The sequence below is a fragment of the Polypterus senegalus genome, chromosome 8 (assembly GCF_016835505.1).
Source record: "Polypterus senegalus isolate Bchr_013 chromosome 8, ASM1683550v1, whole genome shotgun sequence".
Classification (NCBI taxonomy): domain Eukaryota; kingdom Metazoa; phylum Chordata; class Cladistia; order Polypteriformes; family Polypteridae; genus Polypterus; species Polypterus senegalus.
This window is the reverse complement of record NC_053161.1, coordinates 15,668,772-15,690,055: the sequence shown is the minus strand read 5'-3', so window position 1 is coordinate 15,690,055 and position 21,284 is coordinate 15,668,772. Positions and strand designations below refer to the sequence as shown.

The window sequence follows — 21,284 nt, the reverse complement described above, 5'->3', positions numbered from 1 at the left end:
TGTTTTACATTTGTCATTCCGTTAATCAGCATTTTATTGCAAAGTGGTAAAAAGAAGTAAAGTACTGTATATACTTTTCAGCAGGGGGTATACAGTCTTTTGAAATAACAACAACAAAAACAACATTTATTTATATAGCACATTTTCATAAAAAAATGTAGCTCAAAGTGCTTTACATGATGAAGAAAGAGAAAAAAGACAAAATAAATAAAAAAATAGAATTAGGGAAGACTAGTTAACATAGAATAAAAGTAAGTTCAGGGAAGACAGAAAAAAACAACGGCTGGAGAAAAACAAAATCTGCAGGGGTTCTGAGGCCATGAGACCACGCAGCCCCCTCTAGGCATTCTACCTAACACAAATGATCAGTCCTCATTGTATTCAGGGTTCTCATGGAAGGACTTGATGATGATGGTCATGTGGACTTCTGGCTTTTAATCCATCAATGTAGGAACATCATGGTGCTTTGATTAGGTGGTGGTGGTGCAGATCGTACTACCACAGAAAACTGGAAAAAGAACAGAAGAGAGAGCAGGAGTTAGTACGGATTTTGGAGCCACTATGAATAGTAATGATAATTAATTGAATATACAGAGCATCGGGATTTAACTAAGATGAAGTTATGAGAAAGCCATGTTAAAGTAATGTGTTTTTTAGCAGTTTTTTAAAGTGCTCCACTGTATTAGCCTGGCGAATTCCTATTGGCAGGCTATTCCAGATTTTAGGTACATAACAGCAGAAGGCCGCCTCACCACTTCTTTTAAGTTTAGCTCTTGGAATTCTAAGGAGACACTCATTTGAAGATCTAAGGTTACGATTTGGAATATAGGGTGTCAGACATTATGAAATATAAGATGGAGCGAGATTATTTAAGGCTTTGTAAACTATAAGCAGTAGTTTAAAGTCAATTCTGAATGACAGAGGTAACCAGTGTAGTAACATCAAAACTGGAGAAATGTGCTCAGATTTTCTTTTCCCAGTTAGGATTCTAGCAGCTGCATTCTGCACTTATTGCAATCGATTTATGTCTTTTTTGGGTAGTCCTGAGAGGAGTGCGTTACAGTAATCTAGTCGACTGAAAACAAAAGTATGAACTAATTTCTCAGCATCTTTCAATGATATAAGAGGTCTAACTTTTGCTATATTTCTTAAGTGAAAAAATGCTGTCCTAGTGATCTGAGTAATATGCGATTTAAAATTCAGGTCACAGTCAATAGTTACCCCTAAATTCTTTACCTCCGTCTTGACTTTTAATCCTAATGCATCAAGTTTATTTCTAATAACCTCATTATATTCATTATTGCCAATCACTAAAATTTCAGTTTTCTCTTTGTTTAGTTTGAGAAAATTACTATTCATCCATTTAGAAACACAAGTAAGACATTGTGCTAGTGAAACAACAGAGTTGGGGTCATCAGGCGCTATTGATAAATACAGCTGTGTGTCATCAGCATAGCTGTGGTAGCTCACATTATGCCCCAAGATAATCTGACCTAACGGAAGCATATAGATCGAAAAGAGCAGCGGACCCAGGATAGAGCCTTGTGGAACACCATATAGAATATCATGTGTCTTCGAGTTGTAATTACCACAGTACACAGAATTTTCTAATTGCCAGGTAGGATTCATACCAATTTAAGACATTGCCAGAAAGGCCCACCCATTGACTCAGGAGATTTCTAAGAATGTTGTGATCAATGGTATCAAATGCGGCACTAAGGTCTAAGAGGATGAGAACAGATAAATGGCCTCTGTCTGCATTTACCCGCAAGTCATTTCCTACTTTAACGAGTGCAGTTTCTGTACTGTGATTTATTCTGAAGCCTGACTGAAACTTATCAAGAATAGCATGTTTATTGAGGTGGTCATTTAGCTGCATAATGACTGCCTTCTCTAGAAATGTGTTCTATATTAATTACTGCCCTAGTAAAACTGTTAAGTCTATACTCCAGTAACCATGGTGGAAATATTAAGAAAAAGAACAATGATTCTGAAAAAGGATATGATTAACTAGTGCCTTAAATAGACACTACTAAAAGAAGCCTGTGGAACAGCATAATACAAGAGTGAGGTGTCTGTCATTCATGTGTATCTCTTTCAGGGGAGCAAGAGGCATTTGTCTTTTATATCAGCCAAGTAATATATTTTGTCTTTTATGTAGGTGAGCTTCAGTTCCAAAGGGCTTCCCACTTACTGTATTGTATAGTTTTAGTTAAACATGTACTGCCAGAGGGCTTAGCAGTAAGAATCTTAAAACAGATGATGGACTACAAATCAAGGCCAGAAAAAGTCATAACTAAAAAAAGCCATTAAATCTGTCATCAAATCAAAGTGATAAACGGGAATTGTATTCAAAAATAACAGCTGCAATTTCAGACCCAGAATATTCCTAAAGATACACACAAAAGTGTATAAACAATTAATGACATGCTGCACAGATTTTTTTTTTTTTTTACTATTTATCTCAATCTCGGCAGGTAATGGTTTAGTTGCTCTGGTATATAAAGTGTTATGTCAGTTACACCACACAACTTCAGAGAATGCGACTACTAGCAACCTGGAGACACATCCTGACAATCCAGTTCTGAAAGTGTCAGTACCTACTCCCGTAAACAAAACAAGATACAAAAAATACTTGCATAAAATAAAAACCCATCCTGGATATTGCAAGCCCTAACATAAAGCAAAAAATTATCAGAAACAACTGAATTCTAGCTATAATAGAAACAAAAAGACTTACGTATTAACAGGAATTTTATTTAATAGTTGTTGAGAGAGCTAAAGTCAACTTGGTACATCATTTTCCTACAAGAGTAAATGCTGTTACAAGCATCAGCTAAGTGTCTCTGGTGTTTTCAAACGAATGAACAAAGACTGGGGAGTGTAGCCAGTGGTAGGTTTATTGATCTTCATCCTACTATTGTTTTGAGTTCTGGAATTGGAAATCAAGAAATGTGATGGTGTCAGTGGACAGATTAATAGTAGACAGATAGATATACTGTATAGTAGTATTGCTTTTAAAATAAACCTTATTCAGTTAACTAACAAAAAGAACTCAGAACTTCAATGTATCAACCAGATATACAATTTAAATGTTATAATATGCATTTCTCTTTCTTGATGTGAATTTTGCACACACGACTTACCCCAACACATATTATCAAACACAAAGATTAACACAACACCCCGTTACTTCCCCAGTACTCTCTTCTTTCTTCACACAAAAATTCATACAACAAACTGAAACGTCTTGAATGAAACAACTTTCTAAATATTGCACACATTACTGTTTTGCATTTACTAGTTTAGATATATATTTAATACAGTATATACAAGAAATATAAAAATATAAAAGCATTTAACAAAGAGTTGCATGTTAGAAACAAAATTCACCTCAGCCACTAAAATCCAAAAATTCATGTCCAGTCCCCAGTTCACATATATACAAGCCCTCCCCCCAACAGAACACAACACACCCCCACACCCCAGATACTACCAAAGACAAACATATTTAGTGTAAATTCCAATTCCAAAGGAGCTGACCTGAATCAAAAAACAAAAAAATGAAAAGCAGAAAGGTCAGGCATCTGTGTCACTGGACCAAATCGTAGTTAATAAAGAATTTGTGGCGATTGCTCCATGTGATATCCACGGATGTAAATCTCATCTCGTTTTTCTGTGGGCAGTTTATATAGCACCGTCCATGCAGGGGTAGTTACAATACGCATCATTTAAATGTGTGTATGGTAAACCCTTCAATACCTGAAAATGTGACACTTTTACGCAAGTGAAGTCATACAGTATAAACAACTGAACAGTATCCCTTCTGTATTATTAATCTGTAATACTTTTCCAGAAGAACCCACATAATTACAATTATTTGGTTGAACAAAAACTTCTAAATTACAAATCTTTTTTTCTTGTGCACAAAGTTCTTCAGACATATAAGCTACTGTACATACAGAGGCCTGGCATCCAGACAATTTAGGGTATTACTCCAAATTAAAGTTTCCTCAAAAGAACAATTAAAAGAATCTGTGTTTACTCAATCCTCCTTATCTTTGATTGTCACATTGAAAGCATGTTACGATAAAACAGATGCATTACTGACAAAGCTACCTTGAGTCAACAAGAAAAAGATATTGATCAAAATTCAGACTTCCCACCAAAGGGAAAAAGCAAAGGCCAGAGATCTGCAGAGGTGCATAAAACGGATGAGTAGGATGTCTAAAAGCCTCCTGCAAAAACTATCCACCAGCCCTTGACAACCGTCATCAACTCCAAGGTGTAAGACTCTTTTACTCATCCATTGCATTTTATCCTAAAATCAGTCTAATAAAAACTTTTATATTTGTTTTAATAGAGAAATTGGTAGATCAGCACCCCAGAACTTGTGCCATAGCATTGCAGAAACCAGGTTATTAATAAGTAACACCATTCCACAAAAGGAGAGATTAGAGAGTAACCATCACCATTTTAGTAACCTCCTATGAACCTAACATTGCTGACCAATTTTCATCAGCTGCACTGAAACTCCCCATATAGACGCCTTGATATTTAAAAATTGACCTGTTCCAGTTCAGCTCCAAGGGAAGTCCTGGTGGAGGTGTATCCCACTCCCCCAGCAGGAGGCACTACTTTTGGCCCAGTTCAACTGAACTGAGGACACTTCTTCAAACACTGTCAAATAGAGATGCAGAGCACTGACATCTTTGGCATCAGTTTACATACAAAAATATTATCAGGATAGATAGACAATCACACTTGACAAAAACTAAGCACTTCTTATTATTAAGAGAACATCATCTTGCCAAATGTACCACGATGGATTGGGACGGAGTGTTGTTGGTCAGGCTTACACCAACCAACCAGTCCTTGAATGTATTCTCTCATTCATTCACTAGCCCTTAATTAGTTAATAAACAAATAAATAAACATGGTCTAAACACACACTAGAATGATTAAAATGAAAGTAAACTTCTGATTTGACATTTACAGAAACAGTGAAGTATTATGCAGGCATATTACCATTTGTATGTTTCTTGACACATTTATGCTGAATAATACATTGGCTGAAAGAACACAATGACAGTGTGTTGGAATCAGAATCAGAATCAGATTCACTTTTATTCGCCAGTAATTAATGTACAGGAATTTGACTTGGTAGATTTAGAACTGCATACCGTATAACATACTGCAACACAGTGTCACATACAAATAACATACATAGCATAAGTTAAAAGAGAAAAACAAAAACTTCATACAAAGTTGCAGAATAGTGCAATTATAAAGGAGATGTGAACATGAAACTGTGCAAGTGAAAGTGTGAGTGTGTAGTGTGTATGCACACACATACATGTACATATACTGTACATACACACACCTTCATACAGTATATCACAGAACACGTGAATATGCAAAGAAGACAAGCTAAATTACTGGTGTGAGAGGGCTATGGCTCTGGGCTCTGCTTAGGTGTCTGTTATTTTTAGTTTTAATTGGCCTGAAGTGTTTCTCAGAGGGGAGACTTTGGAACAAATGATGAGCTGGATGAGATCAGTCCGTGGTGATCGTTTTGACATGCTTAGTGACATGAGATGTGTACAGGTCTGCAACAGATGGGGGAGCACAACCAAATATTTTCTCAGCAGACCTCACAGCATGCTGTAATTTATTTTTGGAGTGTGCTGTTGCTGAACCAAATGAGACAACAATAAAGAATTTGATTAAACTTTCAATTATGGTCTTATAAAGTTGTACTAGGATTGCCCTGGATAATATTTAATTTCTTTAGTTGGCATAAAAAGTATAACCGCTGCTAAATGATCTTAGTGATGTAAGTTGTGTTAATGTCCCGGCTAGTGGGAGAGGCTGTAACAGCTGTTTGTGAAAGTCAGTGACCTTTCCACTGTCTTAGTGGTACTAAGGACCCGGTTATTGGTAGCACACCCAGTCACAAGACAAGACACCTCCTTTTTGTAAGCTGTTTCGTTACCATTAGTAATTAGTCCAGTAATGGTGGTGTCATTGGCGAACTTAATGATTTTTACTGAAGGATCAGAGGACCAACAGTCATTGGTGTAGAGGGAATAAAGTAGGGGGAATATACACAGCCTTCAGTGGCACTTATGCTAATATGGAGACAATCTGAGAGGTGGGAGCCCACACGAGCATATTGTTTCCAGTTTGTCAGAAAACTGTAAATCCATTTACAAATGGAAGGATTTAATTCAGTCTGTAGAAGTTTAGATAACAACAGTTCAGGGATAATGGTGTTAAAGGCTGAACTGAAGTCTTCAAACAGTATTCTGGCATAAATTCCTTTGCAGTCGAGATGCTCTAGCACAAAGTGAAGGCCCATGTTAATGGCCTTTGCTCAATTTGCTCAATATGCAAACTGAAGAGGGTCAAGATCAGTAGCAGTAACAGACTTTAGACGGGTTAGAACAAGCCGTTCAAATATTTTCATTAGAACTGATGTAAGAACAATAGGCCTGTAATCACTGAGGTACAGTAACTACTTTAATCATTTTGGGAACAGCTGCAATAACAGAACTTTTAAAAGCAGTACTTTGTACTGTGCAAGAAACTGGTTAAAGAAGTCTGTGAAAAGAGGAGTGCGATGTCTAACACAGTGTTTGATTGTTGTAGATGAGAAAGAATCAGGACTGGCTGACTGTTTTCAGTTCTGTGTTGCAAACAGCTTCCAGACAATGTATAATAATAATAATAATAATAATAATAATAATAATAATAATAGTTACATTTATTGAACACTTTTCACAAACCAAAGGTCGCTTTACATACAGAGTAAAAAAAAATTACACAGATGACAAAACTTTGTAGAAGAGGAAAGTTTTCAGTTGAGATTTAAAAGTGCACAAAGAGGAGCAATCTCGGAGAGACTGAGGAAGAACGTTCCAGAGTTAAGGAGTTATAGCACTTAAGGACCTGCCATACAAGGTGGAGAGTCTGGTGCGTGGGACAGTAAGGAGATTACTGCTCGCGGACCTGAGAGAGCGACAAGGAGTGTAAGGAGTGTAAGGAGCTAGTAGCTGAGTGAGGTAGAGGGGGGCAAGGTTATGTAGGGCTTTGGAGGTAAGAAGCAGAATCTTGAATTTAATCCTTGATGGATCCAGTAACCAGTGAAGCTGGGAGAGAACAGGGGAGATGTGAGCAAAACGCTTTGTGTGGGTGAGGACTCTGAATATACTGTAGCTTCTGTATAGATTTTGCAGGGAGGCCAATGAAGAGGGAAGTACAGTAATAATTGTATTCCTTGGTAGAAAAGGAAAAAGAGGCGTGAGGCTTCTATGAAGAAGTGTTTCGTGTCAAAACTTCTTCAGAATTGGAGGACCAGAGGTATTGTTGATACTCAGCACCTTGTTGTTCAATTCTGCCATAATACATGTTCAGTTTCTCAGGAAGGGATGAATTTGGATAAGAAATGGGATGTGTCTTATTGTAATTTCTAATGACTGAAGGCTTCTCTATACAGAGGAGCTATTTGGTGAATAGTGAAGCTCCTGTTTATTTTTGTGTTTCCATTTAGCATATCTGATTGCATTATTTAGCTGATTCTTGGCCTGTTGTATGTGTGCTTATCTCCAGCTTTATGGGCATTAACTTTTACATGTCATAGATTCCTTACTTCTTCAGGGAACCACGGCTCTCTGGTGTTGTAAATTACAATAATTTTGGTGGGATTGTAAACCTCTTCACAGAAGATGATATGTGAAGTAACAGTGTCAGCCAGTTCATGAATGTTTTCACAAGCATTTTTAAAAACATCCCAATCAGTTCAGTCCAAACAATCATGTAATGATTTAACTGACTCATCAGTCCATGAATGTATACATTTTCTTACTGGTTTAGCTAATTTTAGCCTTTATTTATAAGTGGGCAGCAAGAGTAACATAACGTGGTCAGAACTACCCAGTGTGATGCGAGGTAAAGCCCGGTATGCATACTTTATAGTGCAGTAGCAGTGATCCAAAGTCTTCCCACATTACTGTATTACTGAAGGAAATTCTCTAGGTGACTAGAATGACTTATAGTTAATAGCGAATAGTTCCAGTTTGCCAGAGTAGTGCTTGAATAATATGGAAACATCACTGCACCAATTTTTATTATTATAGAAGCAGACTCCACTACCTTTTGACTTGTTACAACGGTCAGCATCTCTATTTGCTCGGTAAAGGAGAAACCCCGGCAGTTCTAATACAGAGTCAGGAACTGATGCCTTAAGCCATGTCTCCACAAAGCAATAAGCTGAAGAGAGAAAATAATCTGTACTTGTTGTGAGAAGACAATTTAATTCACCTATTTTGTTTGTCAGTTATCTGACATTAGATAAAACTAGACAAGGAAGAGGCACACAACATGCATGGATCCTGAACTGCACAAGAGACCTGTGCACTTCCCTCTTCTACACTTCAGGTGTGAGTTACCTGGCTGGGAGCCCAACATTGCAGTCAGAGGGTTCATAAGTAGTAAATCCATATATAAACATCCTCGATCAGCTTAGGATGAATGAGTTCCAATCCCAATAGATAGGAACTGATCTTATGTATAAGTAATCCTCATTTTGTTACAAAACACAAAGTTAACAGACAGTGAACAGTTAGTGTGTCAGAGGGGGAATGTGCAGCATTGTTCATAATGGCACTCCATTTATTCTTTACTCCCTCTTTGATACTCCCTTGAGGGAAATGTGCCCAATAACTCAGCCTGCTGTTTTAATTAGCTTGTTGATTCAGTAGGTCTCTCTTGAAATGATGTCACTTGTGGTTGTTCTAGAGGACTGTAGTGCTTAGCCTACCTAACAACAGCAACTATTCAAATTTCTAGCCAAGATACTAAAAAACTAGAACCTTAAGCTCTAAACTCAGCAGCTGAAAACAAAGAAAAGGGCAAAAAAAAAATCTAAATAGGTTCTAGGGTTCTTGGATGGGGGGGGTGCAAAGCCTAGGAACAATTTTAATACTGGCTCAGTCCTTCTTTGGTAATCTGGGAATGAATGCCTGTCATTTAGTATGTCAGACTTTCAAAAAATTGCTTGTGATAGAAAATTACATAATTTTTCCTGAAGGAAATTTGACTTGCTGATGCTTTACTTTGCAATCAAAAATTCCTTAATGACTATTTAGATTCATGTAAGGGATGCAGTCTAGTTTGTTGTGATATTTTATTCTAAAAATATACTGCAGTGTCAGGTCAGTGCCAATTGCCATCACATCTGCCAAGAACTTTGATGAAAACATCACTCTTTTTTTGGAGTTTGCAACTTGTCTAGGTCGGTTTTCTCTGGGTGTTCTTACTTCCTTCAAGATAATAATGTTTTGTGCTGTATGTTAAGGTGATTGGCTACTCAAAGATGGCATGGTGTGAGAATGTGAAGAAGTTAAAATATTTTAAACATGTCTTATTGATAAACATCAAAATGAGTATTTTAAAGGCCTACAGTAAGAATAGTTTCCAAATGGATTGATTGGTTATACATTTATAAAATACCAAATAATATGAATTTGAGTTTTAATAATAGGATAGTAAAGAAGATAGATTAAATGCTATTTAAATTTTAACAATATACTATACTAAAGCCAAACAGTTTTTTTTTTTCAATTATAACTTTTTTAATAGTTAGGTGGATATTTCTAGGAAAATAGTCCTTTTTTCTTAAGAACTGGATAGTGAAAAAAATAGATTATATAGTTTTGTACTGTGCAGTGCAATCAGCAAGATTTCCAGTAAACTTTGTATATACTGTATGTTTTATTATTTCAAAGAAATTTTGGCAACACTGAAATACTCCAAAAAATTGTACTTTCCAAATTATATTTTCTTTATTGTGTACTTATTTAAAACCGTGCTTCAGCCTAAAGTGTTGCTAAATAGTAGTAATGATTTGATAAGAGTAACAAACAGCGCAAGTAACAGTTCATTCAACGGCAAAGTTAGGAGACTTGACATCATTCATTTATTCATTTCATGTACGCAGTTCGCCCAACCTGGGGGTATGAAGGTTGGAACATATTCTGATAGCTTAATTTCCATCACATGATACATTCATGAACACAAATAACATTAACTCCTGATCGGGCCAATTAAGAATGAATAAACAATCTAATACGATGTGGCGGTAAAACAGTAACACTCTGCAGAGGAACAAAACACACAGACCTGCAGACAATGGGCAAATTCCACACAGACAGTGCCTGCGTCTAGGGTTTGAACCTGGAACTCTTTTGTTTAATACCCATAAAAAACTTGAACAAAAATATCCTTTCATTCAAATTATTTGATTTCTTTCTCTGATATTAGGAATAGTAATTATCAGTCAGACATAATGCACATTTCACCTCCCCACCGTTACAAGAACAGCCAGTGTATTCCTAACAGTGCTGGGTTAACCATATAAGCAAAGTAAGCACATGCTTAGGACATGAAGGGTAAAGGGGACACCACAAAAATTTTTCATGGCAGAATTTATCACATAAATTATTAAATTAATTAAATCTATAGCCATTTTTAAAATTTAATGAAAAATGAATAATGCCTCCCTGTACCTCCCCACTGTTCGTAGATGGCGCCTTACACAGTGCGTTCTGCATACTGGTGCCATCTACGATGGGGAATTCCCGTTTCATGGTGATTCCCTTAAACGCCATTTTATGTTAAAATATTGTGAAAATAATTTGATTCAAAACAATATGTTTTTATATAATAGTTAATAGTTGATTAAAAATAATTATCATGTAATTGTTGTGTTTCGTGAATTATCTGTTATTTAACTTAAAATAAATTTCTAGCGCGTAGAAAGCGTTATTTTCTGTTTTAAGCAAAAACAAAAAATCATCTCAGTTTGAGGAAAAATATTCTGGTTAGTCTATTTAATTCTATTCTTGGATATTTTTAAATTCATTTACATTATGTAAAAGTGAAAATCGTACAGCTGTTTACTATTGGGTAAAATTGTTTATAACTTTTTTATTAATAAAGATTTATTAACAACATTTTCACAAAATATTCTTTAAATCTTGTACTAAGAATATGTGTAAATAGATTTGCTAAACTGACACAAAAGCCATAAATAAATTAAATAATCAAAATGGTAAATCTACGGTTTTCATGTCAAAATGTTTTGTTTAATTTCAAATTTTCGATAATAAAATAACATTTTATTTTCTAGTTTGTCATTGTTTTAATATTTTGAATTACTAGTGTAAGGGGACACCAAAATTACTTAGTGCTTAGGGCATTTAAGGGTCTTAATCCGGCCCTGATTCCTGACTTTAGGTTAAGTAGACCTAAACACTTACAGTATTTTATATTGGGTATGTTGCTTTGAAATATATACATGCTGTACTACAGTTGTCTGATTTCTTAATGAGTATGTGGATATTTTCATTGCAGAAAAACTCTTTAACGTTTAATAAAAGGAAATATGTGTTTAATGGTCATAATTAACAATATATACAATATTTAGAGGTGGGAATCTTTCATGTTACTATAGACATCTGCTGTGTCCTTTCATTTTTATAATAAATATTTTGTCTTTTCAGGGTGGAGTTTCAAAACAAGTTCTACAGTGGCACAGGTTACAAATTCTCTCCCTTCAGCTTTGAATCAATATTATCAGGAGAAAGTGAATAATAAATATGTGCCATAAAAATGTGCTACTATATTTAAAAGTATCTTTTAGTTACACTGGAGTAATAAGACAATTTTATTACCTATTAAAACTGTTGTGTCATATATCTTGCCTGAAGAAGGGGCCTGAGTTGCCTCAAAAGCTTGCATATTGTAATCTTTTTAGTTAGCCAATAAAAGGTGTCATTTTGCTTGACTTCTCATTACATCCCTAAAGGCTAACACAGTACAACACCCTAGTAAATTGTAAATGTGAAAACATTACTACATTTAAAGCTATTGTCATAAGTACATGATGCAGCTGAACCAGTAAATTTGTATGAATATTAAATAAAATATTGGGTATTTATGAGTTGCATGTTTTAACTAAGAAATAAAATAAATTTGTTATTCCAAAAATTGCCTCAATTTCTAGACATTTTTTCAGCTATATTTAATTTTCAGTCAGTCATTGTCTAACCTGCTTAATCCTAAACAGGGTGACAGGAGTCTGCTGGAGCCTATCCCAGCTAGCATATGGCACAAGGCAGGAACAAACCCTGGACAGGGTGTCAGTCCATCACAGGGCGAACACACACATGCCCCAAGCACAGACTACGACCAATCTAGAATACAACCTATAATGCATGTCTTTGGATTGTGGGAGGAAACTGGAGCACACAGAGAGAACATGCAAACCCCATGCAGAAATGACTCGGGACATGAACCATGGTCTCGTTACTGCGAGTCAACACATCTACCAATGCACCACTGCGCTGCCTGATATCCAAATGTGTTAAATTATTTATATGTTGGCAGTACATGTGAGAGCACTGCTGGTAGCACATTTTAAGTTTAGTCCTCCTCATTCACTGCTACAGGGGCCTTGTGTTGCTTCTGAAGACACTCAAAAAGTAATGCTTTTCATAAAATAATTTAAAAACTCGACAGTTGCCAATGCATCAACTATAACTGTATATAACTATACAGTTATATAACTATAACTATAACTATAGCTCATAATCCTTGCCTACAGTTGCTTTGCCATTTTTTAATGAATTACACATTTTTGTGTGTTTCTTTCCATCTGCATTTCTAGTAAGGGTTGTTGTACCATCACCCTGAATTAAACAGCTCATGCCATCCTGTCCTTCGTAACAGTCTTTATTTTCATCCTGGGGAGATTCCCAGGCACTTCCAAGTCATCGGAGAAATAAAAAGCAAGAGCTGCAATTACAGACTATGTGTACTGCACAACTTGAACTGCACACTATAGTAGCTAACTACCATGCAGTTTAGTGTTTGCTGGTCATTGTGAAACCAGTAAACCACTGACAAATTACTGAATAAAGACTTTTTAGTAGAAATTCCATTACTTCTCCACATGTGCTAGCTGCCCATTTTATGTTAATATAGCAAACTAATCTTTATCAGGAACGAATTATGACTTCAGATTTGTTGGTGCTGACCTTCTTCTCAGAAATGCCACAAATGTAATCCTATGAGCTGTCCAGCAGAGACCACAGTCAGAAGAAGACAAGACAACAACCTCTAAATAAAGAAGATGAGTTGAAGCCCTTAATCAGTTAGTGTTCAAGGGTTGACTTCAAACCATTAAAAAGTAAAAGCAGAAGGAAAGACAAAAGGACAAAATATTTTGTTTTCAGGTTTCTCTTTTTAAAGCTATGTTGACTATTGATTGCACTGTCCTTTGTTACTAGAGTGAACCTGGCGAACTGACCTCTTCTGTATCACCCAACAACATCAACAGTATAGCCAGAGAAGGCAACTCAAAATACACCAATTAATGGTTTAGTATATAGGAGATAAGTAACAGTTTGGTTTATTAAAATATTTTAAAATGTATGCGTTTATATTATTATGCATGTGTGAAGTGGAATTGGACGTTGGAGAAGCAGGTTTGGCCAGCATGGGAACGAGGTAGATTCCTTTTGATATGGACATGACTGTACAGTGTAAAATGGTAATCTGTCTCTGTCCCCTCTTCTTATCCCACTAAGTAAGAGTAGCGTTACTTCAGAATAATATTACTCAAGTAAGAGTAAAAAAGTACTTGGTGAAAAGACTACTCAAGCACTGAGTAACTGTTTGATCATAATAAATCATTTATTTTTTAGAAATGCTGTAATAAGACAGACAAAAATATAAAATAATGTGCAAATTCTGCTATTTCCACCTAATAAAAACTAAAAATGAGTAAAAATAAATAATATCTTTACAAAATAAAGATGCACAAATAACACAAAGTTCCAAATCTCAGTTTTTCGCAACAAAGCTTTTGAAGCCCATACCTACAGTAGGTAACATGTATGTTTGAAAAGTGCAAACTACTTACAGTGACAAGATACAGTATACAGTACACCAGTGGCGCCCAACATGTCGATCGCGATCAACCGGTAGATTGGAAGGGTAGTGCAGGTAGATTGCGTTGCATTCAAAAAAAAATTTTTTAAATGTCAGTCTATCATATATCCTCCCTATGGCATTTGCCACTTGATTGACATACAGGGCGGCCAGTCTGAGATCTCTTTTCTTCTAACACACCGGTCAACCCGCACACACGATCAAACGCGCAAGCTTCTGCAAAACTCTGGCTATCTAAGTGATCTAGTTAGCCTCCAAATTTATATCGACTAAAGAAGGGATTTTAAAAAAATTGTTTATGGCCTGGATGTGGAATTAGAAGAGGATTTTTTTCTCTCATAATGTCACAATCAAAGTGCGTTTGTCTGATCTGTCAGTCTATCATTCCTATTCCAAAGAAGGAAAATGTGGAAAGGCACTTTCAAACTGTTTATAAAAACTACGAAACTGACTTCCTTCCTAAAAGTGATCTAAGAAAGAGAAAGGAGAGGGAACTAAAATTGCAGTTAAACGGGCACCAGCAATTTTTCACTCGGATGAATTCAAAAGCAAAGGAAGACACACCGAAGCATCGTTCCAGGTAAGTCATTCGATCATTAAGCATAAGAAGTCCTTCCAAGATGGAGATATGATAAAAGATGTCTTCGTTGAAGCACATGGCTAGGGAGAAACTCCTGCTGATAGTTCAAGACCCCCGGCTGAAGAAAAAGGAGTTTCTCCTTGTCATTAAATATGCAGAATACAAGCAACTTAATAACGATCAATGCCCGCTAGACTTGGCCTTTTTTTTCCCTATCTGACCAACATGTTGAATGAGCTTAATTTACAGCAGCAAGGAAAAGAGAAAACCATGGTCAATATGATTAGCTCAGTTAATGCTTTCAAGCGAAAAATACAACTGTCCTCAAAGCTGCAGCACCTTGATTTGGGGAACATCCAAAACCCTGCGTCAGAGCTGGAGACGCAATGGAAGGTGTTTGCGCAACTTGACAGCATACGCCACACAGAGCAGATTGAAAATTATCAGACTTTGACGGACGGTTTCAAGACTCAGCTTTACTTGAGCCAATTGCTACATTTAAGTGCTATCCATTTACGGAAGATGTTAAGAGTGATTCACCCGCATCAAAAATTGCAACACTGTTTCACCTAAACCTCCTCTACAGTGGAGGATGAGATTTTGACAATACAGGATGACACTCAGCTGAAGTATGGGGCTCATGGACAGTTTTGGAACTTACTCACAGAGGAAAAGTGCTTCCTCCTTGACTGCATTATTCGGCTCGACTTACAGTATTTAGGCGAGTCAGCCTTTTCCCACATGAAGATTATTAAATCCAAATACTGTAGTGACCATAAATGTATTGAATTGTTATTGTGCCATAAGGGTTAATCAGTTATGCAAAGTACGACAACATATATTTTATGTATAAAGTATACTCAGTGTATATATATATTGTGGCAGATAGGGGGTGCTGTCACTCCCTTGAACCCTCGGACTTGACTCCAGACACCAGATAAAAGTCCAATAATCGACTTTATTTATACTGCACAGTGCACAAAGCACCCTCCTCTCCACAATATTCATTAATTAAACAATACACTAATCAATAAACCAATCCTCCACTCCCAGACGCGTTGCCACCCTTCCACCCAGCTCAGCTCACTCGTCTGCGATTTCCTAGAGTCCTTTATAGTCTCTGACCCGGAAGTGTTTCCAATTCCCCAGTCTATGTGATCTCCTATCACTTCCGGGTCAGATAAAAAGTCTTTTTCTTCACCTCGGAAGCATGTCATTCCTAATGTCCAAGTGATTTGGATGTACTTCCAGGGAGTAGGGCCAATAGTCTTTGTTCCTCCCTGCAGCGTCCTCTAGTGGCCCCCATGGTATCCAGCAGGGCTGTGGATAAAAACCAGGATTCTCTGCTGGTCTTCGGGGCACATCCATGCTGCAGGGAGGGCTCCATCTGGCGGCCTGGGGGTATTGGCCAGGATAAATGACTGGCCATATACCACTATATATATATATATATATATATATATATATATATATATATATATATATATATATATAGCTTTTAACGTAGGTAGATCATTTTGACCTGGTCATTTTAAAAGTAGCTCGCAAGCTGAAAACAGTGTGGGTACCCCTGCTGTACACTGACAGTATAATACTGCATATTCACTTGCCCTCCAAATAGCACAACTGATAGAAAATAACATACCTTGACTGTCTGTGTCTGTGCGTATTTGGTTAAAATGTGCTTGTTCTTCACTCAAACCCAGTGAGCTGGCTCTCATTTTTTCATGTGCAGTATTCTTTCTTTCCCTGTCCGCTGTCTGTGAGGAATTTGTGCCGCTAGGACGCAACAAATTGTGTGTGGTCATGTGACTACATGGTTACGTCTGATTTGTGAAACGGAGCCATGTGATTATTGTTGCTATGTCCGATTGGTGAAATAGATCCACTGGCGGATTCTCTCTGGCAAAAATATAGAATACTGTATCTAATGGAAAAAAGTAATGATTCAAGTGTTGCACAATGTAGCGTAGTAAGAGTAGCGTTTCTTCTTCACAAATGTACTCAAGTAAAAGTAAAAAGTATGGTGCAGTAAAACTACTCTTAGAAGTACAATATTTTTTTAAAATTACTCAAGTAAATGTAACGGAGTAAGTGTAACTCGTTACTACCCACCTCTGGTGGTGAATACATATTTTAAGAAGAAGGAGGAGCACAGGGTGACATAAGAGTGGAGAAAGTCCACACAGGTGGACTATGTTCTATGTAGAAGATGCAATGTGAAAGAGATTAGCGCCTGTAAGATGCAGACAGGGGATAGTGTAGCTAGGCAGCATCAATTGGTGGTATGCAGGATGAATTTCGAGGTGAAAGGAGAAAGACAGTGAGAATGGAACCAAAGATCAGGTGGTTGAACCTGAAAGAGGAAGACTATTGTGGGAAATTCAGAGAGGAAGTGAGACAGGTGCTGAGTGGTGGTGAAGGAATGTTAGATGATTGGAACACCATAGCTGAAGTGGTAAGGGAGAGAGCTAGGAAGGTGCTCAGTGTGACATCTGGACAGAGCAATGAAGACAAGGAGACTTTGTGGTGGAATGAGGAGGTACAGGAAAGTATAAACAGGAAGAGGTTAGTGAAATAGAATTGGGATAACCAGAGAGATGACAAAAGCGTACTGGTGTACAAAGTGATATGGCAAAAGTTGAAGAGCAAAGTGGCAAAGGCTAAGGAAAAGGCATATGCCGAGCTACAGTATATGAAACGTTGGACACAAAGGAAGGAGAAAAGCACTTGTACCAACTGGCTACTCAAGGGTACAGAGTAGGGAAGGACATGCTGCAGGTCAGGGCGATAAAGGATGCAGATGGAAATGTGCTGGCAAGCAGGGAGAGTGTGTTGAAAAGGTGGAAGGAATACTATGCAGGGTTTATGAATTTAGAAAATTAGAGAGTGTAGGTTGGATTAAGGGAAGATAGTAAATCACAAAGTACCAAGGATCAGCAAGGCTGAAGTGAAAGAAGATATGAAGAGGATGAAAAGTGTAAAAGCAGTTGGCCAAGACAATATACCAGTGGAGGCATAGAGATGTTTAGGTAAGATGGCAGTAGAGTTTCTAACTAGATTGTTAACAAAATCTTGAAAAGTGTGAAGATGCCTGAGGAGAGGAGAAGAAGTATATTAATACAAATTTTCAAGAATAAGAGAGAGGTACAGAGCTGCACTAACTACAGGGGTATAAAGTTGATCAGCCACACCATGACATTACAGGAGTAATGGATGCTAGGCTGATAGGAGAGGTAACAATCTGTGAGCAGCAATATGACTTCATGCAAGGAAACAGTACTATAGACTGATGGCGCACAGTGAAGGTCAGAAGGAATTGTGTTGTGTGTTTGTGGACTTTGTGGACAGGGTGCAAAAATAGGAGTTATGGTACTATATGAAGAAGTCAGGAGAAGCAGAAAGGTATGCGTGGGTGGCACAGATATGTATGAGGACAGTGTGACTGCGGTGAGGTGTCCAGTTGGAATGACAGCCTGGTTCAAGGTGAGAGTTGGATTACATCAAGGATCAGATCACAGGCCTCTCCTGTTTGCAATGGTGATGGACAGGTTGATGGATGAGGTCAGACAGGAGTCTCCATGGACTATGATATTCATGGATGACACTGTGATCTGTAGTGAGAGTAGAGAGCAGGTTGGGGCGAACCTGGAGAGGTGGAGGTACACAATGGAGAGAAGGGGAGTAAGACGGAGTGGAGTACATAAATGAAAGGGAAGGTGGTAGAAGGCTGTGACTGCAAAGACCAGAGGTGATAAAGGTAGACAAATTTAAAAATATGGGTTCAATAGTCCAAAGCAACAGAGAGTACAGCAGAGAGCTGTAGAAGAGAGGGCAGGCAGGGTGGACTGGGTGGAGAAGAGTGGCAGGAGAGATTTGTGATAGAAGAGTACCTACAAGAGTGACAGGGAATGTTTACAAAATGGTTGTGAGACCAGTTTTGTTATATATGGTTATAAGATGGTGACACTGACAAAAAGACAGGAGGATGAGCTGGAAGTAGCAGAGTTAAAGATGCTATGATTTTCACTCTAAAAATGGAAAAGGGGTAAAGCCTCCAAAACATAGCCGCAGAGCCAGTGAGAATCCTAACGTGCATGCTTAGATAAAGTACACTCAGACTAACTTGAGTGTTTACTCCACTGGCTGGCTTCAGTCTACACAGGGCAAATTGGGCCTTCAAAACTGCAAAATTAATAACAAAGTTCTATAAATATAAAAAAAATACGCACAAAAGGAGGGGATTTCAGTCAACCTCTGTCATGTGCTATTAAGGGCAAAGGTAAAAATCTTTAATAAGAAGGATTTATATTAACAAAGGGTACAGACCTATAAATACCTGGGAGTGCAGCTGGATGACAAATTGGATTGGACTGCCAATACTGATGCTCTGTGTAAGAAAGGTCAGAGCCGACTATACTTTCTTAGAAGGTTGGCGTCCTTCAACATCTGCAATAAGATGCTGCAGATGTTCTACCAGACGGTTGTGGCAAGTGCCCTCTTCTACGCGGTGGTGTGCTGGGGAGGCAGCATAAAGAAGAAGGATGTCTCACGCCTGGACAAACTTGTTAAGAAGGCAGGCTCTATTGTAGGAGTAAAGTTGGACAGTTTAACATCTTTGGCAGAGCGACGTGCATTAAGCAAACTCCTGTCAATCATGGAGAATCCACTGCATCCACTGAACAGTGTCATTTCCAGGCAGAGGAGTAGCTTCAGTGACAGACTTTTGTCAATGTCCTGCTCCACTGACAGACTGAGGAGATCGTTCCTCCCCCACACTATGCGACTCTTCAATTCCACCCAGGGGAGTAAATGCTAACATTACTAAAAGTTATTGTCTGTTTTTACATGCATTTTTATTACTCTTTAATTTAATATTGTTTTTTGTATCAGTATACTACTGCTGGATTATGTGAATTTCCCCTTGGGCGGGTTGGAAAATGGATGGATGGATGGATGGATGGATTAATAATGTATCTATCTATATATCTATCTATCTAACAAAAATTAACAAATAAAAGAAATATCAAACAGGAAAAAGACAAGTCCTAATACAATAGTACAGTAAACAAAATCCAAAGACAAGCAAAAATTCAAGGCAACAAAAATAACTGAAAGAAGGGCAATACTCACAAATCAAATCTCTTGCTGCATTCATGTGTATTGGACTATTTGGAGCTCTGACTTGTGACATTTCATCTCCTGATTCAGTGCTTTGACTTGAGTTTTTGGCAGAACAATTTGGAAAATTGCAAGAACGCTGTTGATTTGTTACTCAATCTGCAAAAAAAAAAAAAAACAATTAAAGGTAAACTATACTTTTTTGTGAAAATAAAGTGCAAGCTACACATATTAAATGTGCATCACTTTGCTCCAAATACAATTTGACCGCAAAAATGGCTTTTTTGGCTGACCAGATTTTTTTTATTATCTTATTCAATTGACTCAGGTGAAAGGTCAGCATTACATCATAACGCAGAAAATTCAGGTAGCTATGTTTTCACTGAATTTTTCAGTTCAGAGCTCCAAGTGTTTATTTAATGTGCTGCAATAGAGGGAACACCACCCCCTTGGATTTCCCAAATATACCAGACTCTAAATAAATAAAAAGATTTACTTGAACATATAGACATACTGATACAAATCAGTAATGTGAATGAATCAAAACGCTCGTAACTACCAGGGAACTCACTTTCTTATAAGCTGGGGGTGGTTAATGAGATAATGGTGGCAATGGCTCTTGGGGTCCACCCACAAAACACAAGGAACATGAGAGAACAGTATAACCTGCATAGAAATCAAATAGCCAATAAATAAAATTAAGACTGAAAACAAAATTAGGCGAATAATAAATATATATGATTAAAATTTTAAAAAAAGTAAAAGAAATTTAAACATATAGCAGAAGAGGAACCCTGGCTTGAACATAACAATTATAGCACACCTGTAGGAACTTCCCCACTATTAGGTCCCATGGGGAACTCTAACAAAAAACAACAAATATGCCTGAGAGAAGTTGTGAATTAATTCATGAATTTTATTGCAAATGTATTTTTTCTGTGCCGACAGAGCACACACGTATAATGCATTTGCTTGTACAGAACAACGAATATAGGGTGGTCCAGATCTAATTATGCAATTATGAAAAAGCCAACACATCGCACCCGCTGTTCGACTGACAACCATCTCTCCGTCATTTTGGAATGCAGGGCTGGTGCTGCCATCTATCGGCAACAAAACGATTTTTTTTTTTTGTGAATTCTCTATGTAATAAACTTAAGTTATAGTGTAATGAAAATTACATAATTAGATCTGGACCACCCTATAATGCATGGCAAGCAGTGGTTATCTGGCACGTATAGACGATATGTAGCATCTGACATATACGATGGTGGCTGACATACCGTACTTAATTACCGGCCAGTGAAACTGTAGCATAAAGGGATAAAGAGAATTGCCCTGTGATAAACTGGCGCTGCGTCCAAATCTAATTACTATCTTCGAACTCCAAAATATTGGTTTCGATAAACAATACATGGAAGGATGGGTTGCAAACTAAAAGGAATGGATGGATTGAGGATGAATTTAAAGTACAATATATAATACTTGTATTTATACTCAAACTATTGTCTTCCGTTAACAAAAGCGTTTGTCTTCTAATTGAAAAAAAACGAAAACTTTGCGGCGA

The 21,284-nt window shown here is 37.3% G+C and overlaps 1 protein-coding gene across 1 annotated transcript in view; it reads left to right on the top strand.

Moving 5' to 3' along the window:
- Positions 1-12,056, top strand: part of LOC120533815 (V-type proton ATPase 116 kDa subunit a-like) — a 59,369-nt gene extending 47,313 nt beyond the window's left edge. Inside the window, exon 21 of the mRNA XM_039760820.1 lies at positions 11,565-12,056. Coding sequence (XP_039616754.1) covers positions 11,565-11,655 — 91 coding nt within the window. The 3' untranslated portion in view covers positions 11,656-12,056. The remainder of the gene's footprint in view (positions 1-11,564) is intronic.
- Positions 12,057-21,284: the final 9,228 nt, after the last annotated feature.